General features: G+C 45.9%; 9 protein-coding genes across 9 annotated transcripts; 3 read left to right on the forward strand and 6 right to left on the reverse strand.

Annotated features, from left to right (window-relative positions):
• Positions 1 to 443: 443 nt before the first annotated feature.
• On the reverse strand, positions 444 to 2,137 carry INS49_008572 (uncharacterized protein; the record flags this gene model as incomplete). Its single annotated transcript, XM_043169312.1, has 3 exons — positions 444 to 1,903; positions 1,960 to 1,990; positions 2,087 to 2,137. 3 exons carry the CDS (start codon positions 2,135 to 2,137, stop codon positions 444 to 446), a joined length of 1,542 nt encoding a protein of 513 aa, XP_043026992.1.
• A 414-nt stretch (positions 2,138 to 2,551) lies between these two features.
• On the forward strand, positions 2,552 to 4,065 carry INS49_008573 (uncharacterized protein; the record flags this gene model as incomplete). The annotated part of the gene is made up of 3 exons (XM_043169313.1): positions 2,552 to 2,788; positions 2,895 to 3,008; positions 3,088 to 4,065. The coding sequence occupies 3 exons, from the start codon at positions 2,552 to 2,554 to the stop codon at positions 4,063 to 4,065; spliced, it is 1,329 nt and encodes a 442-aa protein (XP_043026993.1).
• Positions 4,066 to 4,456: 391 nt separating this feature from the next.
• Positions 4,457 to 5,877, reverse strand: INS49_008574 (uncharacterized protein; the record flags this gene model as incomplete). The annotated part of the gene is made up of 6 exons (XM_043169314.1): positions 4,457 to 4,635; positions 4,705 to 4,882; positions 4,914 to 5,115; positions 5,185 to 5,509; positions 5,584 to 5,765; positions 5,828 to 5,877. The coding sequence occupies 6 exons, from the start codon at positions 5,875 to 5,877 to the stop codon at positions 4,457 to 4,459; spliced, it is 1,116 nt and encodes a 371-aa protein (XP_043026994.1).
• Positions 5,878 to 12,846: 6,969 nt separating this feature from the next.
• Positions 12,847 to 14,769, forward strand: INS49_008575 (uncharacterized protein; the record flags this gene model as incomplete). Its single annotated transcript, XM_043169315.1, has 3 exons — positions 12,847 to 13,667; positions 13,744 to 14,485; positions 14,563 to 14,769. The coding sequence occupies 3 exons, from the start codon at positions 12,847 to 12,849 to the stop codon at positions 14,767 to 14,769; spliced, it is 1,770 nt and encodes a 589-aa protein (XP_043026995.1).
• A 427-nt stretch (positions 14,770 to 15,196) lies between these two features.
• On the reverse strand, positions 15,197 to 15,962 carry INS49_008576 (uncharacterized protein; the record flags this gene model as incomplete). Its single annotated transcript, XM_043169316.1, has 2 exons — positions 15,197 to 15,586; positions 15,651 to 15,962. The coding sequence occupies 2 exons, from the start codon at positions 15,960 to 15,962 to the stop codon at positions 15,197 to 15,199; spliced, it is 702 nt and encodes a 233-aa protein (XP_043026996.1).
• Positions 15,963 to 16,782: 820 nt separating this feature from the next.
• On the reverse strand, positions 16,783 to 17,775 carry INS49_008577 (uncharacterized protein; the record flags this gene model as incomplete). The annotated part of the gene is made up of 3 exons (XM_043169317.1): positions 16,783 to 17,103; positions 17,155 to 17,306; positions 17,376 to 17,775. The coding sequence occupies 3 exons, from the start codon at positions 17,773 to 17,775 to the stop codon at positions 16,783 to 16,785; spliced, it is 873 nt and encodes a 290-aa protein (XP_043026997.1).
• Positions 17,776 to 19,335: 1,560 nt separating this feature from the next.
• Positions 19,336 to 20,451, forward strand: INS49_008578 (uncharacterized protein; the record flags this gene model as incomplete). Its single annotated transcript, XM_043169318.1, has 1 exon — positions 19,336 to 20,451. One exon carries the CDS (start codon positions 19,336 to 19,338, stop codon positions 20,449 to 20,451), a length of 1,116 nt encoding a protein of 371 aa, XP_043026998.1.
• A 1,408-nt stretch (positions 20,452 to 21,859) lies between these two features.
• Positions 21,860 to 22,586, reverse strand: INS49_008579 (uncharacterized protein; the record flags this gene model as incomplete). The annotated part of the gene is made up of 2 exons (XM_043169319.1): positions 21,860 to 21,942; positions 22,001 to 22,586. 2 exons carry the CDS (start codon positions 22,584 to 22,586, stop codon positions 21,860 to 21,862), a joined length of 669 nt encoding a protein of 222 aa, XP_043026999.1.
• A 2,710-nt stretch (positions 22,587 to 25,296) lies between these two features.
• INS49_008580 (uncharacterized protein) lies at positions 25,297 to 26,500 on the reverse strand (the record flags this gene model as incomplete). Its single annotated transcript, XM_043169320.1, has 2 exons — positions 25,297 to 25,968; positions 26,048 to 26,500. 2 exons carry the CDS (start codon positions 26,498 to 26,500, stop codon positions 25,297 to 25,299), a joined length of 1,125 nt encoding a protein of 374 aa, XP_043027000.1.
• Positions 26,501 to 27,774: the final 1,274 nt, after the last annotated feature.

Raw genomic sequence — 27,774 nt, forward strand, 5'->3', positions numbered from 1 at the left:
CAATGTGGGGCTTGTGACGGCCCGCCCGCTTGAAAACTTACTGTGGCCCCCTGTTAGCGCTGATCCCCCAGATCCAGTGACGGACGCTCTCCACCCGTGCCATGGTCAGCCAGTCTTGCAACTCGGCCAGCGGCTGGAAACGGCTGTGTTTGAACACAGTTAGAGAAAGCCCAATTGCAACCTTGAAGTCTTTCACAGTTCCCCTTCACAGTCCGTTCACAATGGAACCCGACAGTGGCGAGTCTTGATCGGTCCCGATATTCCGGGAACTTGATTGTCACGGCAGTGATAGACATTGAACGGGAACTAGCGACTGAAACCGTAGCTCGCCATGTGGTGGCCGGTCACCGAAAACCTTCCTTGATCCGGCGCCTGCAAAATTGTCACCTTGGGTATCTACAACTTTTCTCCTGCGACTCTCTTACTTTCCTCGAATTGCCTTATTACAACGGCTCCATCTCATTGCGAGCCCAGAGTTTGATTGTCCTGTCGTGGCTGCCGGACACAATCCATTTTCCGTCCCTTGAAATGTCAACCGAGCTCACTGGCGCCGTGTGCGACTCGAGCGAGCTGATGAGGGAATAATCATCCATCGAGTAGACGTTGACCTTCCGATCAAAGCCACAAGTCGCAAAGAAGGTCGCAGATTTCTTCGGTATCTGTGCCCCTTTTTCATCTTGTCCGGGCGCCTCGCCCTCCACAGGGTCATCAAGGCCCCTGAACACACGTACATCTGTCACTCCCGATGTGTTGCCGGCCAGATTTCCACCCTGCGCGACCTTGCGCACGTCCCAGACCTTCACGAAGCCGTCCAAGGAGGCGGATAATACCCGATGCCCATCTATCCAACTCGAGGACGTTATGGGTTGGATGTGGCCTTCGCAAAGCATGATCGTGCGGCCGCTTCGAAGGTCCCAGATTCTGCCGATGCTGTCCATACCTGCTGTTGCAACCAGGGCACCCTCAGACTGGAAGCTGACCGTCATGACCGCCCTCGAATGCCCCTCCTGGGACAGGAGCTCGCTGCCGGTCGCTATGTCGTAGAGCTTCCACGTCGTGTCTTCGCACGCTGTAGCCAGATAGCGGCCCGACGGATGGAATCCGATCTTGTTCACCTTTGCCCCACCCGGCTGAGATAATGTAGAAAGGGGCGTAACTTTTTGGAGTGACCATAAGTGGACTGCGCCCTCTGCTGAAGATGATGCCAGCTGGGCCGTGTCGCTCTCTAGAGATGTGAGTCCAGGGAGCCAGTCGATTCCACCTATCTTCGACGTGTGGCCCCTCAGCGTCTTCCTCACTTCCAGATCAGGCGTGGAGACAACCTTCAAGCTGCCGCCCCAGTCGCCTGTCGCGCACAGCTGCCCTTGTGGTGCCAGCCTGACGACGCTCAGATACCTTTGTCCCCCGACCTGTGAGCTTTGCAGCTCGAAATCCTGTAGTTGCTCTCTGATTTGCTTCCGGTGTTTGACGTGCGTTCGCAGGGGTATCTTGGCCTCTTGCCGTTGGAATTGAACTCGTCGTTTTGCCCTTGGCAGCGAGTACTTTGCGATCTCGACACGGGATTGGAGCAGTTCGTCGTTCCCTCGCGTGTAGTACTCTTCTTCTTGCTCCTCGTCATCTTCCTCGTCCGCGGCATCATCCATCTCAATATCGACTCCCTCCTGGCCTTGAGCCTTTGCTCGCTCAGCCTCATCGGCCAAGGTCTCTCTCAGCCTCTCGCGGCGGTCTGCAGGGTTGTTCTCGCCGAAAAGGGTGATGGGCAGCCCTCTCTCGCGAAGCATGGCCTTGATTGCTTCATCGTTGGTCGGGACGGCAAGACGCGCCGCCATGCGCTTGCGTTCGAACTGGGACAGCAGCGCCGATGCATTCTCGCCTGTGCCGAGGTCATAATTATAGTCATTGGCTACGTTTGTTGTCAGCTTCAATAGCACTGGTAGATTGGGCACCCGATGTACTCACGAACTTGATCAAGGGTCAACCCTCCCCTATCCTGCGACGAGGCACACCAGTCAGTCGAGCCGCGCGCTGTTGTGATGTTTTGAGCAAAGGCAGAGACCACGGGAAAGCTGCGATTTCGTTGGCTTACCTCTTCCATGGGATGGTCCTCCACAAACGCTTGTCTCGAAGGGTGCATCATCTTGGCGAGATATTGTGGTGTGGCAGGGGAAAACGACGAACAATAGGAAGGCTGCCTATTGAGCTTGCGCTGGAAGGTTGCTGTGGAGAGTTGCTATTGAAAGTTGACTTTCGAGCTATTGTACTGCCGGGTATTGAGGATTGTGGTACGTACTTTATTGCCTGCCCTGAATATTTGACAATGGGGCCCGCTATTGAGCCCGCGCAGGGGGGCTTGGCCGATAAGGGCGATTGCAGCATCCAACTTCAACTTCCCGTCTTTCATCATCAACCTGGCTCGCCCGTTTCCACTCCCATCCCCAATTTACCCATGGCTATTTAATCCTTTTCGCCCTCCCCCACCAACAACCGCCACTCGCATCCATACAACCAGAGTGAGGTTCCAGAATCGCTTCTCTCCATGATCTAAGTCGCGATGGCCAGCATCGACAGATATCGACCGCCCCGTGAGGGCTACCAGCCTCCCCTCTCTCCCTCCGAAGCCCCCTCGCCCATCCAGATCTCCGTCCAAGCAACGCGACGTGCCCCCGGCAGTTCCATCGCCTCCCGCCCATTCCTCGCGCACATCCTCGCTCCCGCCGCAGTCCCGACGAGGCGCACCCTCTCCAGCACACCCGTCGCCGACAACACCTCGAGCCCGCGCGAACCAGTGGTACTTCAACCCGGATGAGGCTCTCAGCTCGCCGAGCATAGTCGACGGCCTGTCGCCGGCCGACGAGAGACTGAGAAGAGCGAAAGGGGTCAACTTTATCTATCAGGCCGGCGCGATGGTAGAGTTACCGCAGACCACATTATGGGTTGCTGCCGTCTTCTTCCACCGGTTCTACATGCGCTGCAGTATGGCAGAGGAGAAGGGCGGAATACATCATTACGTAGGTTTCCCGGTCGCAATCACGCGCGGATGAATCGAAGAACTTAGAAGAGTGCTGACACGAATCCTCACTGGAACAGAACATAGCTGCGACGGCCTTGTTCCTGGCGAACAAAACCGAGGAAAACTGCCGAAAGACAAAGGACATCATCTATGCCGTGGTCAAAGTTGCTCAGAAGAACCCGAGGCTCATCGTCGATGAGCAGAGCAAAGAGTATTGGAAGTGGCGTGACAGCATTTTGATGCACGAAGAATTGATGCTGGAGATGTTGACTTTCGACCTGATGGTGGACAATCCATACCAGCGGCTGTACGAGTGTCTGACACAGCTCGACATGCTTCACAACAAGCGCATTAGGGATGCTGCTTGGGCATTCTGCTGCGACTCGGCTCTCACAGTCCTTCCGTTACTCATGAACGCCACCGCGATCGCCATCAGTGCCATATTCTTCGCGACAGTCTCGTTGGATGAGAAGATCGAAGATGGGAGGGACGGTGATCCGTGGTGGCGAGTCCTGAAGGGCGACGAGGCACTCACGCAATCAGCTATCAGTGTGGTGATGGACTTCTACTCGGAGAATCCTCTTAGGAAGTCGGACTCCCGTTATCAAGGATCACCTATCTTCAGCCTGGAGAACACTAGGCGAGGGCGCGAGCTTCCCAGCCAGACAGAGGCTGGATCGAGTCACACCGGCACACCAATGGGAACGGATCGTGGTACACAAAGTCCACGTGCGCGGTATCAAGGCAGGCCGGATCGAGAAGACGATACCAACGGCAACGCCGATACAAGAAAGGAAAGTGGCGAGAACGGGGATAACGAGCCGGCGGCATCGCAACAGAAGGGCGACTCTGATGCGAATCTCAAGATTGCAGCCAACGATGTCGATACCCACGTGGCAGGTCGAAGAACCAACGGCGTCAGCAACGGCGTCAGCAACGGCCTGAAATCGCCAGCCTCAAAACGAAAGACTCCCGAGATAGACCTGGACGATCCGGACCGAGAGACGAAGCGAGCGCGGTTGTCCGATGAGGACGAAGGAGAAGTTCCAGGCTAGGGATCCACAGGGACAACGCCTGATAATTACCAAGGAAGCGTGTCAAATGTCTCCGTGGGGACAGTTCCCAGCAGCAGTGACTAGGCGATGGAATATCGTCTCATGCAAATGAGGCCCTCGTCATAGGCTGATCTCTGGAGCCCAGCGGTGACCTGGGAGTCTCCGAGGACACGGCGTGCGAGCATCAAAGGACAACAGGAAAGGGCCCACGGAGTCCCCTTTTCCAGTTAATGAGGGGGTTCTCGGAGTAGCGGGCGAGGTTTGAGGCTCGGCCGCAGGGATTGATAGACTGCGATATCCCAGGATGACAGGCATACCACTAAGGCGTGCTCCGATAGGACAGGCCCACCGAATCTATTGACATTGATACTTGAAAATTCTTGTATTTTCCCTATTCTGATGGTGACTTGTCCCTTCTCAGCCCTTCTTTCCTGCCTCTGCTTTCCAACTTCTCGTCCAAGAAATCAATCAAATCACACATATTTGCACAATTGTACATCTCCATTCTCTCCTTCTTGCTGAGCAACGAGCTCTTATCGGGGCCGTAGCCCGGTCCACACATCTCACCCACTATGTTGTAGATTAGTAAATGTTTCGGACTTTGACGTGCCAGGAAAGAGTGGAGTAGATGGAACGTACAGTGATGCTGGACCAGCTTCAGCGGCAGTGGCGCCCTCACGACCTTGTTCATGAACAGCTCGACCGCCTCCCAGGGGCAGGACTCGTGGCCGGCAAAGAGCGCCGGGTTGGCGAGCAGGGCCCGGGCGGACATCAGGCCGGCCAGCTTGGGCAGGTGCGGCTTCGCACCGCCCTCCGACTCCGGAGGCGAGGGCAGCGGTGACGCGTACGGCAGCGAGCCCCATGGAGAAGACGTCGCCCGACACGAGGATGGGGAGCTGGTCGCCGTACTTGTTGGTGAGGATCTCCAGGGCCTCGAGGTTTATGGGCATCGTCGACGGTGTGCTCCGGGTGCGTGGGTGGATTGTGAGGAAGTCGATGTTGCGGTCTTGGGGGTTGCCTATTACTGTTTCTATGAAGTCCATGGTTTTTCTAGACCGAAATGTCAGTGTGAGCCCCAGGGTTGGCGGACATGGCAACGACCTCGATGCAAGAACTCACCTGAGATCCTTGTGTACTCTTATCTTCACGCTCACGCTCCTGCCTTTCGGGTTGTCGATGTCTTTCTCCTTGCCAACGGCCCAGCCTTCATCCCGCAATCTTTGCCGTGTCTCGAGCACCATGTCCCTCACGAGCTCCCGCTTCTCCATCAGGGCAGCGCCGAGAGTCTCTGCGCAGGCCCACGACTGGGGGCAGCCGCAGTTGAGGTCGACGCCGTTCACATAAGGGGCGACCAGAGACGTGGCCCGGGAGACTTCCAAGGGTGAGTTGGCGCCGAACTGGACTATTGTTGGTACTATTGGTCCCGCTGTCGAAATGGTGAAGTCTAAATCGCACGTCAGCCGTGGGGCCCTTCTCTCAATGAGCGAGAGACTACTGCTAGGTCCTAAAGGGGCTTACCGCTGTCCCTAGCTATGAAGCTGCGGTTGAACTCCTTCGCTAGGATCATGGGAGTCCAGCATAAATCCGTTCCGTAGGCGTGGACTGTCTGTCTGAAGGCAAGCTTGCTGTACCTCACCATGGGTGCGCAAGCATAGAGCAGCCTGCCTTGCTTCTTGGCCAGGTCAAAGATCTTGAGAGGACTAGGAATATGACATAGTTAGCAAGTGACAGCATTCCCAGCAGAAGAGGAGCCCAAACTTACTGCTCTAATTGCACGAGCGATGGCTCGCCCTGCAGATCTTGAGAACCCATCCTGGTGACAAGTTTTAATCAGAAGAGTTTCCGCGACAGAGACCCTTCACAGTGCTGGAGATCTTTTAGGCTGATCCAATCAACATAGTGCCTCGTGCTCAAATGTCTGGGTGTGGGCAGTGGTTGTGAGCCTGCCTCATTTGGCCCTCAGCGCCCCAAAATCTGTGAGAAATGAGTTTGTCGGCAACACATGCTTCCAGGCACGATAAGCTTAGAATTTAGGCAAACGGAGAAATTTTACACCATGGTAAATTTTAAACTGAACATTCAAGGGCTTAAATGGCGAGAATTCCCATCTTTGTGTGAGCCTCGCGTTGATGAGGTATTGGGAGTCATTTCAGACCGAGTGATGTTAAAACCTGGCACTTCTCAAGAGCGCCAAGGTTGAAATTAGTTTAGTTATTTTAGTTAGCTAATTAAATTAAAATTAAGAGAGTAAATTAAAGCCCTTAAAATAAAGGCAATTTTTTTAAGAAAATAAATATTTAAACTTATTATAAAAAAACCTTACTTATTTAATTATTTAATTATTCTTTTTTAAAACCTTTTAAAAATAATTACTTTTAAATATTATTTATAAGCATTAATAAGTCTTTAAATTATAATAATAAAGTTATTTATAAAAGCTATAAATATATTATATAAAAACGTTATTTATTAATAATATAACTTAATATTTATATTAAAATATAAGTTAAAAATATATATTTTAAATATTTATTATAATAAATTAAAAGAAAATATTAATAATATTATTAAATATTACTAAATATTTCTTTTAATTTATTATTTATAAGCTTATAATAATTATAATATATTAAAAGAAAATCTTTTTATAAAAGTAATATTTTAACTTAAATAATTAACCTTAATTTATTAAATATATAATAAAAGATTATTAATTATAAGTTTATATTATCTTAAAATAATAAGTTTAAGTTTTTATTTAAAGTCTTTAAGTATAATTTTTAAGTTAAGATAATTAAATTTATGCATTATAAGTAATAAATTAATTTAATTATATATTAAAATAGCTATTTAATTTTTATAAAAGTTTATATTTTAAGCATATCTTTATATATTTTTGCAAAAATAGCTTATATTATATTATTTTAAAAGTTACTTAATATTATAATATTGCTTATTAAGCTAGTTTAAAGTTATTTTATAAGGTATATAAAAGATTTTTTAAGGTTATTTATTATATTAATTATTTAATATTAAGCGTTTATAAGTTATCTTATTATTTTTTATTAAAGTTTAAGCTTTAATAATTTTAAGTTAATTTTTATAAGAAAAGATATATTTATTTAGCTAGTAAATTTATTTACTTTTTATTATTCTTTATTTATATAATATAAATATATATAAATAAAAATATATTCTTTTAAATTTAAATATTATTTTTATTAATCTTTTTTATTATTAAATAAAGTTATTATTTTAATAATAATTTAAAGTACTTTATTTCTTTAACGTTAAACTTATTATAACTAGTTAAACTTAATAATATATAAAGGTTATAAAAGGATAATATAATATTTAATGCTTTTTTTTATAACTTTTATTATATTAAAAAAGGTTATTATATTTATAATATAAGTTTAAACTTTTATAATTATTATTATTATTATTTAAATTATTATTATTTAATAAATTACTACTTTAAGCTTATTTTAATAACTTTAATAAATATTTAATATAATATTAAGCTTATGCTTATTATATTTAAAAAGTATTTTTAGCTTAATGGTTTATAAATTTTAATTTTTATATTAATAATTCCTTTTTATTATTTAAGGAATCCTTATATTATAATTAAGGAATAATTTTAATACTTTTAATATTTTATTAAGTAAGGTATTATAAGTTGCTTTAACTTTTATTTATATTTATTATAATGCTATTAATAATGCTTAATTTTAAAGTTAAATTTAAAAAGTATTAAAGTTTAATTAAAAGTTAATAATAATTTTAATGCATTTAAAATATTATAGCTAAGATAAGGAAATATAATATATGCTTTAATATTTTTTAATGGTTTTCTTAATTTTATAATTAATAAAATTAAATTTAAATATATGGTTTTTAATTAAACGTAAGATTTATTTATTTTAAATATATATAATGTTTTTAAGTTAAAGTTATTATTATATTTTAAAAAGTTTTTTTATATAAATTTAATATTTAATAAATTAATAAATAGCTTATAATAATAAGGTTTTTTATATATTTAAATATAATTAAAAAATATTAAAATAATTTTAAAGTGCTTATTTAATTTAAAATAAATGCATTATTTTATATAATAATAATAATTTTATAAAAGATTTTAAGGTAATTATTAATAAGTAAAAACTATTAATATATAATATAATGGTAATTTATAAGTATGGAAGTTATTTTAATTGCTTATTATTTTAATTATAAAGCTTATTCCTTAACGTGGTTTACCAATAAGTGGCGCATATTAATGAGTGTTGCATTTTTATAGCTTTTTGCAGGGAATGCGGGGAAAAGGTACTTAGAGAGCTGTTAAAAATTACTAGTAAATTATTACTTTTAATTAATAAATCTTTACTTAATTTATCTTTATAAAAGATTTAATTTTAACTTTAAAAATAAGATATATTATATAGTTTATAATAAAGTATATATATAAAACTTTATATTAATTTTAAATTATTATTAAATAAAAAGCACGGGCTAATTTTACTAGGTTTTCTAGCTTTTTTTGCATTTAATATAGCACTTACCTTAACTTATAATTTTTAATTTAATATAAAATAACTACAACCTTATAACCTTAACTTATAAATTATAAAAAACCTTTATTTAAAGAAAGCGTTATTTAATTATATAGCTTTTTTATAAAGGCTTAAATTTAATTAAAAGAAAATTATTATTTAAATTTAGCTAAGTTATTAAAAGTGCGCCACTTATTAATATACGTTATTATTACGGTTTAAGCTTTACTTATTATAATTAATTAATAAGCTTTAACTTTATAAAAATAAGCTTTAACGTAAATATAAATAAGAAGTAAACCTTTTTCTTTATACTTTAAATATAAACTTTATTTAAATACCTTATAATAAATAACTTAAAGCTAATTTATAATATATATTTAAAATCCTTTTATATTATAAACTTATAATATAATTATATAAAACTTAATATAACGAAACTTAAAAAAAATAATAATAACTTATTAAGCCCTTTTTTATTTAAAGAAACTTTTATCTTAAGAATACTTAGTAACTTAATTAATAAAGATAAAGGCTAAGTTTGCAATAAATAAAAAAGTAATTAACGCTAAAAAAGCTTAATTTTTTTATATATTTAATTAGCTAAAAACTTTTTATAATTAATTTTTACCTTATATTAATTTTATAAAAATATTTAAAAAGTAGTTAAAAAGCTTTTTAAAAAAGGTTTACTTTATATTTAAGGACCCTTTTAAGCAAAGGTATGTTAAGCTTAGCTTAATCGCGTTATAATAACATTATAAAAAAAAGATAATAAAATTTTTCGCTTAGTTTAATTAATTAGCTTATATAGCAATAGCTTAAAGTTAGTTAAATAAGTGTAAAATATTATTAATAATTAATAGCTTAACCTTTATAATAAAAGCTTAGCTTAATTATAAGGAGTAGCTAAATATATTTAAGGCCTTTTGCTTTGCTTTGCAATAATATAAGGGCATTTTTAATATTATAATAAGAAAAAATAATACTTAATCTTAAAATAATAAAGTAATAAATATTAATATTATAATAATCTTAATAAGCAAAGTTAAGTATTTTATATATAATTAACTTAGTTATTATAAGTATAATTATTTTAATTATTATAAGAAAATAAGAGTATAGCTTTTATTAATTAAGGCTGGCAAGGAAAAAAAGTTTATTTAAAGGGGTATAAAATTTTTTTTATAAGATAAGGCTTAAAAATAATGTTAGCTTAGCGCTAGCTTAAGCTTAAAGTAAATTAACTGCATATTAATTAATTTAACGCTATGAAAATACTTAAAATTTAAGAAATTCTTATTAATAAAGCAAATTATTTATAATTAAGCGTTAATTAATTATAAATTATATAATAAATTTATAATCTTAAGGTTTTAAATAAAAAAGCTTATATAAAAAGCTTATATTAAAGGATTATAAGAATATTATTAATTTAACTGCTAATTTATGCTTAAATAATTATTTTTTATTAATTTGCTTTAGCTAATATATTAAATTATAAAGGCTGGGGTATGTTAATTATAAATAATAAGCTAAGCCTTTAATGTAATTAAAAGGCGTTAAGGTGTAATTAAATAGCTAGGTAAAGAGTAATATTTAATTTATAATTAAATTATAATGTTCTTTATTTTTTATTATATAGCTGTCCTTTAAGGCTTGCTATAAAAACTTAAAAAAAAAAGATATATTATAATTTAAGCTTTGCTTATTATAATTAATTAATAAGCTTTAACCTTATAAAAATAAGCTTTAATATAAGTATAAATAAAAAGTAAACCTTTTCCTTTATACTTTAAATATAAACCTTATTTAAACACCTTATAGCAAACAACTTAAGGCTAGCTTATAACAGCTATTTATTAGTAAACCACGTTAATTATAAAAAGCATTCTTTAATTATAAAGAAAATCTTTTATTAAAAGTTATTTATATAAAATATAAATAAGTTATAATTATTAATTATTAATATTAATTATAAGTTAAAAGTAAAAAGTTAATTCTTTTTTAAAAAAATATTAAAGAAAATATTATTATAATATAATGGTTTATATTATTAAAGTATAATAAGGAAATCTTTATGTTTTCTTTAAACTAGCTATTTATTATATTATAATAAATTATTATATTATAATAATATATTATAAGCTTAATAATAATATTATTATTATAAAAATATAAATTTAAAAACTTAATGCTTTTATTTTATTCTTAAAAATATAATTAATTTTTAATAATAAAAGTAAAAATACTTTAAAGCTAAGCATAAAAAATATTATTATATTAATTTATTTTATTATTAATAATTTTTAATTATTTTTAAAGATTTTTTAATTATTTATTAAACTTATTATTAATAGCTTTAAAGTTATTTATAAGAATAATAAAAGTAATTTATATATTATTTTACTTTATAATAACTTTTTTTATAAATTAATTAATATAATTATATATAAAAGTAATTATAATATTATAATTACTTATATAAATAATTATAATATTAAAAGAAAAAGGAAAAGTTATATTAAGGTAAAGTAAAAATAATAATAATTAAAGAAAAAAAATTAATAAAAATAATATTAAATTAATAAATCTTTTATTATTAATATTTCTTTAATAATTATTACCTTATAACTTGCTTATTAATTATTAAAATTATAATAATATAAATAATATATATATATATATATATAATATAATATAAATATAAATATAAATATATAAATTTTTAATAATAAAATTTAAATATAAATATATTAATATAAATATAAATATATAATATAATATTATAATATAAATAATATAATATATATAATATAAATATAATTTAAAAAAATATTATTAATATATATTAAAATAAACTTAAATTTAATATATAAAATTCTTATTCCTTTTTATTTATACTTAAATCTTTAATAAAAATATTAAAAAAAAAAAAAATAATATTATATATAAAGTTTTATTTTTAAAAGTTATAATGTTACTTTTTAACTTTTAATAAATTTTTTTTAATTTTTTATATATAAAGTATTTTATATATTTAAATAAAAATAATATAAAAATTATTTTATTTATATATTTAAATTATTTATTAAGTAATATTTTTAAAATAATTAATAAGCTTTTAAAAATTAATTAATTTATATTATATATTAATATAATATTAATATTAATATAAAAGCTTATAATATAATATAAATATATATATAAATAAATATATAATAAAAAAGCTTTAATAATATAAATATAAATAATATATAAATATATTAATATAAATATAAATATAAATATAATATTATATATTAATATAAATATAAATATATAATATATTAATATTATTATAATTTTATTAATTATTAATAAAAAATATTATAATATTTATTATTATAACTTTTAATTAACTTTATAAATATTTATTTATAAATAATAACTTTAATATAAATATTATTATTATATAAATTAATTAATAAAGTTACTTTTTAAAAATAAATTATTAATAAAAAATAAAGTTAATAATAATAATTTAATGAATTTTAATTACTTAAAAGGTTATTACTTTTAAAAAAGGTTATTAATTAATAATGTAAAGGTTTATAATTATAATTTTTATTAAATAAGTATTTTAATAAGGTTTTCTTAATAAAAATAATTATTTTTATACTTTTTATGCATTTAACTTATTAAATAGCATTATAATAATTATAAAAAACGTTATAAATTATATAATATAAATATATAAGTTGCTTAATTACTAATTATGCTTAAAGGGCAGTGCCTTTAATGTTTTAAGCTGCAATGCTGCTTATATAAGCAGCTGCCTGCCCGCTATCTACGGATCCACACCATTCATTCCTACCAGTGCAAATATTTATTTTCTTTTTCTTTTAAAAAAAAATTTAAAATATTTTACTTTTAAACCACCATTTAAGAAAATTAACTTAATTTTTTTAAGGTTAATGAAAACTAAAAACTAAAAAACTAAATTAGTTTAACTAAAACTAAGAAGCTAATTTACAACCCTAAAGAGCGCTGGGGCATAGAAGCCGCAAATGCCGCGTCTTGATTGGCCCAGACGCGGCAAAAGGGCCCACCCTCTCCCAAATTCAGTCACCATTGATTCTGGAAAGCAACTGAAGTCGTCTGTCCAATCTGTCATTTTCGAAGTCGCAGGAGATTTCTTTGTTCCAATCCTCCCCACACAGGGCAAACGGACCGCAAAAAAATGACTGTAATTGGTCTTCTCGGTGGCGGCCAGCTAGGCCGCATGCTGTGCGAGGCAGCGTCTCCTCTCGATATCGAGATAGCCATCCTGGACGAGAAGAACGCCCCCGCCAAGCAGATCAACAGCAACAGCAAGCATGTCACCGGCTCGTTCAAGGATGCGTCCAAAATCCGGGAGCTGGCGGCCAAGACTGACGTCTTGACGGTTGAGATTGAGCACATCGAGACCGAGGTCCTCGAGGAGATCGATGCACAGGGCACAGTTGCCGTGCACCCGTCTTGGAAGACGCTCAGGCTGATCCAGGACAAGTTCGACCAGAAGGAGCACCTGCGCAAGGAGGGCCTACCCATAGCTGAGCAGATGGCAATCGAGGGCGGTGCTACCATGCCTGCGTCGCTGCAGCAAGCGTCTCAGAAGTTCGGGTTTCCCTTCATGTTGAAGGCTAGGAAAGGCTCCTACGACGGGAGGGGAAACTTCAAGGTATCGGATGAGAAGGACATAGACAAGGCATTCGAGGAATTCGGCACGCTCTCTTGCTACGCGGAGAAGTGGGTGCCGTTCGAGCTGGAGCTGGCCGTCATGGTTGTCCGGACAGAGGATAACCAGGGCAAGACGAAACGCGTCATTCCCTATCCAGCAGTCGAGACGATACACGAGGACAACATCTGTTCTAAGGTCTTCATGCCACCTCGGACTGTCCCTGCTCCAATCTGTGAGCGGGCACAGAAAGTTGCCTGCGATGTGGTCGAGAAGCTTTGGGGCAGGGGCGTCTTCGCCGTGGAGATGTTCTTGACCAGGGAGGGCAAGATCCTGGTTAATGAGTGAGTTCTATGGCCTACTATTCTGAGTTCCACATCCTCGAATGCATCGATTTTCGATCTGCTAACATCATTGAAGAATCGCTCCCCGGCCACACAACTCCGGTCACTACACCATCGAGGCCGTGCCGCACATGTCACAGTACAAGGCACAGCTCTACTCAATTCTGGACAAGTCCTTCCCAGAGGTCTTGGAGCCGCAAGTATCATCAAGTATCATGGTGAATGTCCTGGGTGGCGCCAACCCCGATTCTCACCACAGACTCATCGAGCAAGCCGAAAACTTGCACGGCAAAGGAAAAGCCGTGTACCCACACATGTACGGCAAGGAGTCCAAGCCGAGTCGAAAGATTGGTCACATCACCGTCACCGGATCCTGCCCCATCGAGGAGCTGGAGAAGTTCGCTCAGCCTCTGATCCAGACCGCAGACGAGATCCGCCAGGAGCGCCTCCAGGCGTCTAGCAAAGCCCTCCGACCAACAGAGGCAGCGAAACCGGCAGCCAAGGACCCCTTGGTCCTGGTCACCATGGGCTCCGACTCCGACCTGCCTGTGCTCAAGGCCGGGATCGACATCCTGAACCAGTTTGGCGTTCCCTGGACCGTGGACATCACGTCCGCGCACCGGACGCCGAGCACGATGGCTGAGGTGGCCACCGAGGCTGCTTCGAAGGGAATCAAGGTCATCATCGCCGCCGCGGGCGGAGCTGCCCACCTGCCGGGCATGATCGCGGCGTACACCCCCTTGCCTGTCATTGGTGTGCCTGTCAAGGCGACACATCTTGATGGGCTGGACAGTTTGCTGAGCATTGTGCAGATGCCTGTACGTATCTGAGTTTTCCTTTCTCCCCTATACCCTTCCTAGTGTCCCTGTTGTCCATCTGCTAACGACCATTCCAGAGAGGCGTGCCCACCGCAACGGTGGCGATCAACAACTCCACAAACGCGGCGCTCCTGGCCATCCGCTTCTTGGGAGCGTTCATACCCGACTTGCACGACAAGATGAAGAGCTATCAGCTTGAGATAGAGCAACAGGTCCACGACAAAGCAAACTTGCTCAAGCAAATCGACGTGCAAGCCTACCTGGAGAAGATGGGAAAGAAGTAAAGGCTGGAGCTGTGAGCGAGGAGTGAGAAGGATTAAATGACAACACAAACAAGGGTCTCGTCATCCAAAACAACATTTCTCAGTGTCTTGCCTGTATTCATCCTTCTGAGAAGTCTGGTATTCTTATTGCCACCCAGAAAACAGATAGATGACAAGTAGACGGAGCAAAATGGTCTTCAGCGAAAATCCCCCGGTCGTAGTGAGCGTATTGCACTGCACTGGGAGAGAATCGAGAATGAGACGGAAAGGTCTCAGGAGAAACCTATTGCATTGATGATTTTTAGGTAATCCTATGAGAATCGGCCTACGTTCTGTGTGATTCTATTCTCTCGCCCATTTCCCTGGCTCATGAGATATCGTACCGCCGGACCATTGACTCAACCGTTCCTGGAAAAGGTCTCATTCCCCGACGACGATGTCATGAACATCAATATCTGAGGGCGGCGGCCTTGGTGTAGAGAGGCAAGTCGCGTTCATTGATCAAGGTCGCCCGAGGGACCTGGCATGATTCGTCTCCGGGGTTGCTGGAGCACACATCCTCCCTCATCTTTTCGTACACGCAATCTTCTAGAGAATCGAAGCCATCAGCATGCTCGCACTCCTGGAAGAACGGCTCCAGGTCTACCCAAGGAAACCCTTCGATGGGCCAAGCAGCTTGCGTTGCCTCAGGAGCGGCGGTCACCTGGGGTCGGCGGGGGAGGTCGTCGTCGTCAGCGACTGGGACCACGCCGTCCGTGTCGAAGATCTCATCAAGTAAATCATTGTCGATAGTATTAGGCTGGGACGAGAGTTCATCGACCCTGCCCGACCCCGAATCCTGGCAGAACGGGATCCACGGTTCCGTTTCGCGCAAGGCACGCTCGAGCTCTGCAAGAACGTACATTGTGTGTTTTTCCGGGTCCTCCCAAGACATTGCAGTCGTCATAGATTGGCTTCAGGGAGGGATGGTACGGCTCGTCTACACCCCGCTGCTCCAGACTGAATGAGCTGTGGTCGGCAGTTTCAACGGTCCCAGAGTCGCTGCTGTCGCTATTGGCATTCTCAGGGATGTGTGAGAGCGCGTTGCTTTGAGGTCCAGAGCACTTCCGATTGAGGAAGGCGACGAAGTCATCGAATTCATGGATCGGCTCACATTCTGGGATATGCGGGACAATAGGGCGAGGTGTGCATTTCTTCTCGTCTTCCTCTGACATGTTTGCGACGCGAAGACGAAGCTCAACCAATTTGGCGAGATCCTCTGGCGTTAACTTGCATGGACGAAAGCCAGGAGGAGTACTGGTCGCGAAACCCGCAGGGACAGTGAAGGTTGGGGTGTCTTGAGTCTGAGTTCCCTCCAAGATGGGATGTTGGGCGATGCCCAATCCCACGAGAAGGCATGACAGCAAGAAGGACTTGGTCGCCATGATTAAGATCCGTGCAAGTGTACTGGTACTGGTGAGGATGCTGATAGATCACAAGACCTCGAATTATTTGCGTGATGGAGCGAGGTTGAGCAACGAGAGCAGTAAACAATGGAGAGGTGTTAAGGAGAGAAGCCTGCGTGTTCATCAGCTCTGACGGAAGAGAGATCTAGACAAGTGGGCGTTGGGGAGGACATAACACCGCTCTCAGGAAACCGCAACCGCAGTCTGCAGACCACGATTACTGTCCATCAACGGCAAGCCCAATCCTGCAGATTGTCGGAGCCAGTCCATTCGTTGGCTGATATCCAGCAGGCACTCCTTCCCGGGCTGTAACCATCCTCGGTTCGCCCTGCTTTTGTGAGAATTCGGCAAGAACGAGCCAGCCTTGATGGCAAGCACTGGTCGTAGATGAAGTTGCACGCTGCAGGAACAGGCCGGCTGAAGTCTGAAATTCGATTCGTCGATACTCTCACAGCGTAAACTCCGATTCCATGCGCGAAGGCATACGAATAATCCCAATGTACAATTCAATCCTCACACATCGCTGCCTCCAATTGACCAACGAAACAAGAAACCCATTTTCTCCGGGTGTGTCCTTCTCCTCTTTCCCTTATACAGCCATCTCCTTCTTGATCTCCGCAATGGCCAGGCCAGGGTTCAGACCCTTGGGGCAAGTCCGTGTGCAGTTGAGAATGGTGTGGCAACGGTACAGGCTCATTGAGTTATCGAGGGCATCCTTTCTCTCGGCCTTCTTCTCATCTCGAGAATCGATCAACCACCGGTAGGACTGGAGCAGAATTGCGGGTCCAAGATACTCCTCTGAGTTCCACCAGTACGACGGGCACGATGTTGAGCAGCAGGCGCAGAGAATGCACTCGTAAAGACCGTCAAGCTTCCTCCGGTCCTCCTTACTCTGGCGGTATTCCTTGCCCTGTGGAGATGTCAGTAGAGTCTAAACATATTGCGAAGGATCTAATCTTACATCTGGTGCTGGCGTTTCCCTCTGCAGATACGGCTTGATGGACTTGTATTGCTTGTAGAAGTGCGTCAAATCAGGTACCAGGTCCTTGACGACGTAGGTATGTGGCAAGGGGTAGATCTTCATGTCCTTGTTTGAGTCGGCAGGGATTCGACCTAATAGACAAAATTAGCTTCTCGTACAACAGAGCTCTTGACCGCAGGCAGCTCCTGGTGTTTACTTACACAGGCAAGCCAAGGTGTTCATGCCGTTGATGTTCATCGCGCAGCTACCACAGATACCCTCTCTGCAACTCCTGCGGAAGGTCAAGGTTGGGTCTAGCTCGTTCTTAATTCGCACCAGTGCATCGAGAACCATGGGCCCGGTCTTGTTTAAGTCCAATGTGTACGTCTGCATCCGGGGCTTCTCTGTCGGCTTGTCTGGGTTCCATCGGTAAATTTGGAAGCTCTTCAGGCGCGACTCCTCGGCGGCGGGCGAGGCGTGCGCGTTGGACTCTTCCACTTTGGCCTTGGGTTCGGAGACGCTTGCCATGGATCGCGATGCAAGCAGGGTCGTCGCCGGCCGGAGCATTGGCCTTGTGGCAGCACCCAGGAATCGGGTCGAGGTGGAGCGGAGAGCTGCCATCTTGTGTGGACGGGTGCGGGCCAAGGGGTCGCGATCGTGAAAGTCGTGGCGTTGATCAGTTCATGAGAAAAGAATAACGTTTGAGTGGATAGAGAGAAGAAAATGTCTCAAAAGCGATTAAACACGACCTGAAACAACAAGATTAAGCCTCCTACTCGGTTTGGCAGTCTGGGCGTCTGTGGCGATGGTCCAAAGTTGTAGAGGTCATCGACATGCACGGAGCCTTCTCTCTCTCTCTCTCTGAAGTAGCCGAAATTACCGACCAGCCAATCACAAGACGCTCGTTGGTAAGTTTGCAACCGTTCTCCGGGATATCACGTGCCGGGAGCAAGCCCGTCCCGTTTCGCCTGCAACGGACGAAATCGAAATCCCTCGGCATAGCCTAGCGGCCTTCCGCTCTCTGCTACAGTCACTTGTTCTTTGATATTGATCGATTGGGCGATGCACATAACTTTCAGGAAGAATACGGAGATTCGCACCTGCAAAAACGTAGTGTGCATCACTCGCGCCATAACTACAAGTTAGAACGCATCACCCAGGCCTAATTCCCAATACCTACACCCAACACCCAACACCCATACACTCAATTAACACACCCAATGTGCAGAGTAAGTCTATGTACCTAAATCTAATCAAATGTACTAATTGGGTATACAAATTGGGTGTTGGGCGTCAGAATTGGGTGTAGGTATTGGGTGTAGGTGTTGGGCGTGTGAATTCTCACGTGGTTTAGTGCTGGCGATGTACCGGTGTACCCTCCGTTTTTGCAGGGCGAATCTCTGATTTCTTCAGGAACAGCTAGGCCTCGGGTCTTCTGAACCTTGTCCTTCCACCTGCGCAACAAAGACTGCTGCAAACCAAGCAGGGATGCAAACAGCGGGTGGCTGTTCCACGACATGCCGCAAAACAACACAGCACATCTGCTTCGACTCAGAAAAACGGGCCTCACCGGGTCAAAACGGTTCAGCAGCGATTGGCTGGATAGCGGCGGCGTAGCGATACCTAGGTAGATGCGCGGTGGCCGTGGCTGCTGGAGGGCTAATGACATAATGCCTAGGTGCTAATTATGGAGCTCTCTATCCCCGACTCTATGCTGGTTGTCCGGAGTGAGACTCTTAGATTGATGATTTCCGTGACGGACAACCAGCGGCTGCGGACATTTGTAGTCGGCTCGCTTGCTCGCCCGCCCCCAATCCTCTCTGTCAGCCCGTCTGCCGCCCGCTCCGGCATCCTCAAGGACTCGTGTCGATGATGGTGTTTGTTGAGCGGTCTGCCAACACGATCTGAAAGTAAAGCAAGCCCCACCGGGCCTTGCGCAATCGAGAGTGCCTCCCCTTGCCAGTGTCGTCCAGTCTCCTGCCAGCCGCCAAGGCGCAATGGCAACACCCAGCTGTACGACCAGGTTCGCGCAGTCAATTCGACCACACCTGCAGTGTAAGCGCCCTGTATGCGACCCCCCCAATATCGCCCTGCATCGTGCTCAATATCAGCCTATTCGCAGCAGTTGTTCGCTCCTCCAGGGCACCGAGGCTCTCGAACAACGTCAGGCCACCGTCTCGAATGCCATCGACACATAGGAAGCTCTCCACGACACCGGTGCTGGGCTCGCAGCAGCCGACAAAACAGTTCACGTACAACGTTGCCGCATCCTACATTGCGAAAGATCGACCGTACGACCCCTCGACCCACGTATTCCACTTTAACCCTTACAATCGGGTCCAACCTCCTCGAAAGCACACCAAGCGCACCCGCCCCGACAGCGGCCAGGATGCCTTCTTCGTCACGCGCTTGAACGGGACCGGCGGCGTCGCCCTCGGCGTGGCAGATGGGGTTGGCGGGTGGATGGACTCGGGTGTCGATCCGGCGGACTTTTCCCACGGTTTCTGCGACTACATGGCCGAGGCAGCATACTCTCACGCTCCAGGTAGCGATTCCAAATCACAAACGCTTTCTGCCCGCTCTCTTATGCAGACAGGCTATGAGGCCATCTGCTCCGACCCTTCGGTCACAGCCGGCGGGTCGACTGCCATCGTTGGGCTTCTCGAGCCCAGCGGAACCCTCGAGGTCGCGAACCTCGGAGACAGCGGGTATATACATCTACGACTCAACGCTGTCCACGGCTCCTCGGAACCACAGACACATGCGTTCAACACGCCTTTTCAGCTGTCCATAATACCACCATGGATCCTGCGGCGGATGTCGGCGTTCGGGGGATCGCAGCTCGCAGACATGCCCAGTGACGCCGAGGTCTCACGGCTCAGCCTTCGCCACGGCGATGTACTCGTCTTCGCGACCGACGGTGTGTGGGACAATTTGTTCAACCAGGATATACTGCGCATCGTGAGCGCGGCCATGGAGGGCAGTGGTGCCTGGGTTCACAGCGACGCCGGGGGAATCAGGGTCAGGCCGGACCTGTCGTCCTACACGAACACGACGTCGAGCGGGGACGGGGACGGAAAGGCAGTGAGCCTCCAGAGCTTGATAGCGACGTCGATCACGGGGGCCGCCAAGGCGGCGAGCGTCAACACCAAGCTGGACGGGCCGTTTGCGAAGGAGGTCAAGAAGTATTACCCCATGGAGACCTGGAGGGGTGGCAAGGTGGATGACATTTGCGTTGTCGCCGTCGTGGTTTCGGAGACCACGCCCGATGACGCCCCAGTCAAGGCCAAGCTGTAAGGCATCGTGCCAAAAAGGGGTCCACGGAGTGGCCGTGAAGCATGTGAATGCGGTCGACCGGCATAGAAGTCACAACAGCTCGGGGGTCGATCGACACATAGACTTGACATCGTCAATCATCAGCAAAACGCAATACGCGAGCACGCGTTGGGGAACGCAAGGCTTGCCTACATGGCTCTGCAGTAGCTGGTCAGAAGACAAATGTTGGTTGTACAATAAAGGCAGATACATAGACTACCATATTCAGACGGCAAGGCAACTTAAGGCAATGGCGTTAAAAAAAGACAATCACACAAAGAAAAGATACATGGTAGCTCTAATAATACTCCCAAACCTTTGTGAGCATAAAGACCACCTAGCTTCCCCGTGCCAGTCTTCTAGATGCATCACCCGAAAGCGATACCGCTCGCCCTTCACGCCGGAGATTCCGACGGCGAGCGACAAGCGCGGCATCTGCCGAGATCTGGAGCCCTCGCAAGTTGCCGAATCCACGAGGGAAAAAGGAAGGCCCTGCCGATACGCAAGCAACAAGTAAACGCGGCCGATCCCAATCACAGGGACGGAGATCAACGGCGACGTTCCGATCACCGCTGCGAACAGACGGTCACGCCTGCAAACGAGGGGCTGGAAGGGGGGTTGAAAGAGAGGGTTCGATAAAGTCTCCATCTATCTCATCAATCAATCACGGCAGATGCTGTGGGGCCCACACAGCCAGCGGCCAGCGGGCTGCCGATCCCCCTCGCGGCCCTCTTTTTTGTTTTGTTTTGTCTCCCCTCAGGCCAGGGCCTGAATTGGCGGCCTGGCGACCTGTCAGCGCAGGTCTGTGTCGTCACTTGGTGCGAACATCAGACGGAACAAATAACGAAACGCGGGATCCGGTTCGCCTCGTCCAACGTTCAAACTACTGCATGTAGGGTGCGCCTGCAGCCGGCCGGGCCACTCCGTTGCAGGTTTGGCGGCCTCGAAACCTGGAGCAAGCGGCTCCGGGAACGGGAGGCTGCAGATGCAAGCTCCAAGGTTGTGTCCTGTTGTGTGCCGTGACAGGGTGACGATAGACAGGAAGGCAAGCTGTAGATGATGTAGAAACCAATTGTGCAGGCAAATGTCATTCACCCGCGTCATCATATGTGAGCAGAGGAGGTAAGTGTTCGTGATATGGGTAAAATAACCCGTTGTATTGAGTTTTTGATCTTGATTTTCATCTCTAGTCAATTCACCGCAAGGTATCGTACCGTCATCGGCCAAGAAGCCGTTCCAAAGGTCATGATGCACAACGTGAACGACGTATTAAAACCACATGTACCCTCCGTCCAACCCTATTATGTACCACTACCGAAATGGAAAGAAAAAGTTTTCAGCAGCTCGGTCTGTCTATCTGTCTGACGACTGTGACAATGACATTGTTCTCCTAGTTGAAGATCATCAGGGAGACAATGGTGCCCAGGATGAGGGCCAGAGGGGAGCCCAGCTTCTGGCTGTCGTTGGTGTTGACTACGTGACGCGTTAGTAATGAGCAACGAGGTGTTGTAATTGAGAAGTCGAGGCTTACCAGGAGTAGAAGAGGAGGTAGACGAGGACTCGGAGGTGGCAGAGGTCCTGGTGGACGTGCGGGTGGAGGAAGAGGAGGAGGAAGTGGTAGTGGAGTTGCCGCTGTTGGTGCTGGTAATGGTGGCGCTGGAGTTGGCGCTGGCAGTGGCCGAGGCGGACGAAGAGGTGATGGTCAGCGACGAGAGAGTGGTGGACACAGACGCGCTGCTGGTGGAGGCGACAGAGCTGGAGGCAGCGCTAGAGACGGAAGCGCTGGCGGCGCTACCGGCGAAGGTGAACTGAGGGCTGTAGTTGGGCGAGTTGGAGCTCGAGTCGGCGACCTCGAACGCGTAGGTGTCGCTGGGCAGCGACGAAGGGGGGTTCCACGTGAACGAGTCGGTGGTCAGGCCGGAGGCGAGAACCTCGACGTCCTTGAGGTCGGTGCTCGCGCCGTTCTTGAGGGTGACGGTGACGGGGCCCTCAGAGTCGGACCAGGTCAGGGTGAAGGGCTTGCCAGCCTCAACAGCGTAGGCGCTGTTGGTGAGCTGGATGGCCCAGGCGGGAGCGGCAGCCGTGACGACGGCGATGAAACCAGCAGTGAACTTCATTTTGGCGGTTGGAGAGGTTGAGGCTTGTTGTTTTGGAAACCGGTGAAAGTTGGGGGATGAAAAAGACAGTCGAGAACCTTCACAGTTATGTGTTAGTCGGAAGGGACGGCTCGAGATAAGGTTTGCACAACGCCTCAAATAAAAATAGGCACGCCAAGGGCTCCCGAGTGTTTTGTCTTGGGTCGAGACTGAATCACGGCCGACGCAACAATCGAGGAGGAATGACGGGCGACCGCGTTGTTCAAGGGTATGGAACTTACGAGGTATTATTAGTGGCGGATTAGAGTATTAAGACAGTAGTCCACGTTGGAAAGAGTGACAACGAGTGTGCGCCGATACGATATGGTACGGATGGAGGTAGGAGAGGGGAAAAAAGAAAGCGAGGCAGAGCAGGCAGAGGCAGGCAGTCAAATAGTCTTATGCCTTCGCTCTGTGCCCAGGCGCGGTGCTGCAAGCCTTGACGACAGGAAATGAGCCGGTCGAGGCGGAAGCGCAGAAGGAACCTCGTGGACCGTGGGAATCGTTCGGGGCACCAGCACAATGCGACTCATTCCTGCAGGGGGCTGCCCAATCATTGCGCCTCCAGGCCTCCGACCCACTTTAGCTTAAAATGAGCGAGATGATCCCAGCGCGATGGCACACACGGTTCTTCTGGGGTTGACAGGGATGACAGGGCCGCCCAGGTCAAGGCCATGCCGAGCTTGGTCAAGAGGGCACCGGGGCAAGGATCCTCGCCAGCCTGATGGCCAGCGCGGACTCAGGGGGAAAAGCACCAGTTGTCCCCCCAGGCTACCAGTCCTCGGCCTCATTGGGCTCGTCTTCACGCATTGCAATCGATTCTCATTTGCAGTCTCGTCCATTCCATCCATGTGCCCAGCTCCTTGCTGCCCGCCCATCTACCCCGTATTGCAAGCACACGGCAGCTAGATCGTTCATGGCTGCGCCTCTCTCCTGTCTCGACTGCGTGGCACACTCGCACTATTGCGCACTACAGTCCAGGCCGTCCCGTGAGGCTGTGTGCTCGCGCTTGCCTCCCAACATGAGGTTTTGACGTGCCGAGAACAGTCCTTTTTGGCCCATGCCGCGGCAGGTATACGGCGTACTCCGTACCATCTCCATCCCTCCTGAGATTTGTGTGCGTCGCGGCGCCCGAGGAATTCGTCGGCTCGTCATTGTCGCAGCCCGCATCGTCACCCCATGCCAATCACGAGGCGCTGCTTCTTCCCCAGCCTCTCCCACTGGTGCTCATCTCGCTCATCAATCGCGTATCAGTGGCAAGTCGTAGCGCCGCGCCCTCCTTGATCGCGGAGAGCTGGCAATGTCTGTGTCCTGTGGGTCTCTGCACGCCGCTCCATCGCCTCTGCTCACGGCCCACTCATTAGCTGATTGTCCTTGTCACACATACTACACTATACTCGCATCGCACAGATGGAGAAAAAGAAGAACACAGCATCTCCTGTCACATTGTCTTGTCAATCCATCATCCTCACACAAGACTGGTCCTGTCACACTTTCCTACGCCTTGTGCTCAGCCCCTAATGACGAACTAGGCACCCCCATCAGTCGTTATGGTTCGCCGCCGGCTTTGACAGGCCCCCAAGTCGACAGGGTTGGCAATTCGCGAGCTTAAAACCGGGAAAAAGTCAAACTGGTCGAGGCCATCATTTGCGGTAAGTTGGCCCGACGCCTAGCCGTGCCCAAATTTCCGGGCCCCCAGAAGGGTGTCAGACCGCCAAGCTTTGCATGACCCAATTATCTCGGTCCCCATCAGGGATATGGAGCTTGTACCTGCATCGTAGAGGACGCCGTCCCTGCAGCATGTACCCTTGGCGGTGGCGTGGCAACACGCCGCCGCTCACCCTTCTTCATCAGAATCTTGATCTGCAAACCGAGATCGCCAGGCAAAAATATTGCATGGTGGTATTTTAGATCACCGAAATGTGACCACCATCTTACTGTTATTGGTACTCGCTAGGTGAATGTTACGACGGTGGCGTCTGGCTTGGTTTTGGTCTCTGGAAATCGATTTTGCTTCATCTTGTACAGCCCATGCCGGCATTGCCCTCGTCGCTCATCAACGGCCGGGCCTCCCGAACGGAGGCTACCCCCAGCCCGGTAGCCGATGGTCGAACGATCGTGCATTCCACACCGTGGAAGTCACTAGCGCACGACTCGCCATCTGTAGGGCAACGAGCACACCGTCCCTCGGCAACCTTCATACAGAACTCTTCGGAGACGATTTTGTTGAGTGAAGGGTTAATGCCGCGCCCCGCAATGGCCCGTATCGCGGATGCTACTTAGCGGTACGGGTATGCTTCAAGGATGAGGCCGGGTAATAGCGGACATGGTAGGGAGTATGCGGCGGACTCTTGATGGTACAGGACTCGCTCGCGTTCTCTGCCGGCCGAAATGGACGAGTCGCTTTCTGAATCGCTAACAGTAAGGCGGCTTCCGCGCCCTATGCGCAAATTGCCCTTAGACGCGCGCTGCCGCCGAGGTGAAGCACCCGCTCAACAGCGAGCAATCACCGCCTCTCCACCTAATTCGAGTCTGACCAGGAGGGGCCTTGTTGTTATTGATGAGTCGGAGTTCCTCTGTCAACGAAGAGACCAGGCCTCCTCAGGCTCTTGGAGCCTTTCTCACGTATGCTTGACTGGATCGTTCGCCGCCCAGCATGTCTGCACACCGTGTGACAGCTCTACACCGTGCTTCAAGGCAGAGCGCACTCGACGACACCTCGTCTCACCCCTTCGGTCTCTTCTCTCACCATGCTGATGACAGCTCCGAGGTCGCGCATTTTGTCCACGAAATCGTCGAGAGAACCGCCGACCCCAAAGTATAGTCTCTTTGCCGCAATGATGGCTGTAGCCCGGCGACTTGACCCAACTTCACGCTCTCTACGCAGAACCGAGAGCAATGTGTCCGTGAAAGAACTCAGGGCAAAGGGAGAATAGATAGTCTCTGCGCCCATGATCAGAGTCTGGGTAGCGCCGACAGCATCTGCGCCGCTCGACAGAGACGCAGAGTTGCTATAGACCAACTCGACGAGCTCGGGCGACCAGCCACCCGAGATGAATGATACATCGATGCCAGACGAAGTGAGGGAGCTCTTGAAAGAGTCGATGACCTGTTCCGTAATCTCCAGCTCACCCTCAGTGGATGACATGGCGTCCTCAATGAGCTGGTTGTAGTGCCGCTGGTGTAGAGCCCACGCGAGGAGTAGGTTGGGCATCGTGACCAGCTGTAGGACGCTGGGGTTGTAGTCGGCAAGTGTGAGAATCAGGGGGGTCTGATCCTCCTGCGACCCCTTGGTTGTCTGAGCCCTGCTCAGCAAGGCCCACTGGAAGAGGGCGAGAGATGGTAACGCAGTGCCGCATCCCAGCTGTCGATGGAGGAGGCAAAAGTCAGTGAGCCTCTCGATTGGCGGACGCTACGAAGACAGTTCCATTTTGCCCACTCACCTCGATGATATGGAAAGGTGCCGAAGCCAGGGACCCGGGAACGTCCTTGGCCGCAAGCACCTTGACAAGATCAACGCTGCTCTCCCAGCTCTTGAATCCTCCCTCGTAGATGCCGGTCTTGACATCGTGGGCTCCCAGACCTGGCTCCAGCTCGTCGCCTTCTCCGTCCTCCTCGGCCATCAGCTGAACCCTGACATCCCAAAGCTCTCTCCGTGGGATCTGTATCGACCCCTTGCCGTCCAAGTCCACATCCAAAAGGCCGTATGCTATCTTGGACGGCAACTTCGCCAGCATCTGACCCAGGTCATGGTGTACTGGAGGCAGCTGAGGTTTTCCCTGTACCGGGAACGCGCTAGAGGTTGAGACAGCCGGTGCTGGCACTGAAGGAACGTTCTGCGGCGCAGAAACGTCCTCATCTATGTCATCACCGGAGAAGGAGAAGGAGAAAGACATGGGCGATGAGTGGTGGAGTCTCGAATCCTGGATATGATACGCGGCTTTCACATGTGGCGTTCAAGCAAGCCTGGAAACTCATGCGCCTCGCGGTTGATACCAGGTGTGAAAAAAACCTGAGGCCGTTTTTTACGGGTGGGAAAAGAACCCCGGCGCACCCAAGCACTCACTCCGTAGTGGATCCCCTGGTCCCCCAAGCTCCAGCTGCCCGGAGCCGAACGCTTCACAGGCGGTCCGGGGCTATGGTCAAGAGCCGTTGACAAGTCGCATCGAGGCATGGCATCGCCATCGCATGCAAGAGGAACAGGGGCACCAATTGGTTCCAATTGGTCAAGTTCAACTGCACTCGTTCCAGGGTTCTGAATGCGAGCGCCGCTTACGCTCATCGCACCCAATGTGTGCCTCCAGGCCGCCTCCAGGCCGCCTCATGCACCTCATTGCACCTCGTGCGCCTCCTTCCTTCAGCTTGTCGCGATGAGACACTGCAGCTGAACATGCAGACATGTCAGTCGGAATGCCCAACCATGCACATGCGAAGGGAGTGGCTGCCTGTGGCTGGTCGACCAAGACACGCGGCGGTCCCTCCTCATGCCCCTCGCATCGCCTCGCATCGCATTGCTCTGCCCCCGCCCAAGAGCTGCAGCTGGAAGTCCGGGCAGACCACATGACAGCCCAGCCGCGACAGCTCAGAAAAAACGGCCCCCATCGCCCTCACAACCGACCTAGATACCGCAACATAAGCCGTATCGCCGGAGGCCAGAAGCCGGGCTCTCGGTGAAACCCACACAGTCTGGAAGCTCTGTCACTCGTTCATCCTGGCCCGTTCTGAGTTGTGGCCCCCTCCCTGTCCCATTCGCTGTTCACCGCCGCCACGGCCAGGTCGGAAGAGGCTGAGCCTTGTGATAGGACAATTTACGATCGATGTCGCTTCCGCCCAGGCGGGACTTTCCCACGCCCAAACATCCACTCAAGCATCTGCCTCTTAGATCGCTCGTTGCACCCACAATCAGCGGGTACACCCTGGCGACTGCATGGCGTTTGTGATTTGTTGGTACGGACTACCGTGCTATGGGAACTGAGGCGTTCTCTACCGGTTTCCCGGTTCGACAGCCTCTATCTACCAACAGCCATGCCGCTCAAGTTCGCCCTTGGGCATCCTCCATCCCACCGTCCGGCCGCATGAACTAGTCCAAGGGAACGGCTTCCTTCTGCTGGTGAACCCTGTGAGCCTAAGGCCTACAACGCCTCTCGACTCGTTTTCTTCATGGACTTTC

This window comes from Diaporthe citri, assembly GCF_014595645.1.
Source record: "Diaporthe citri strain NFHF-8-4 chromosome Unknown scaffold_3, whole genome shotgun sequence".
Lineage (NCBI taxonomy): Eukaryota > Fungi > Ascomycota > Sordariomycetes > Diaporthales > Diaporthaceae > Diaporthe > Diaporthe citri.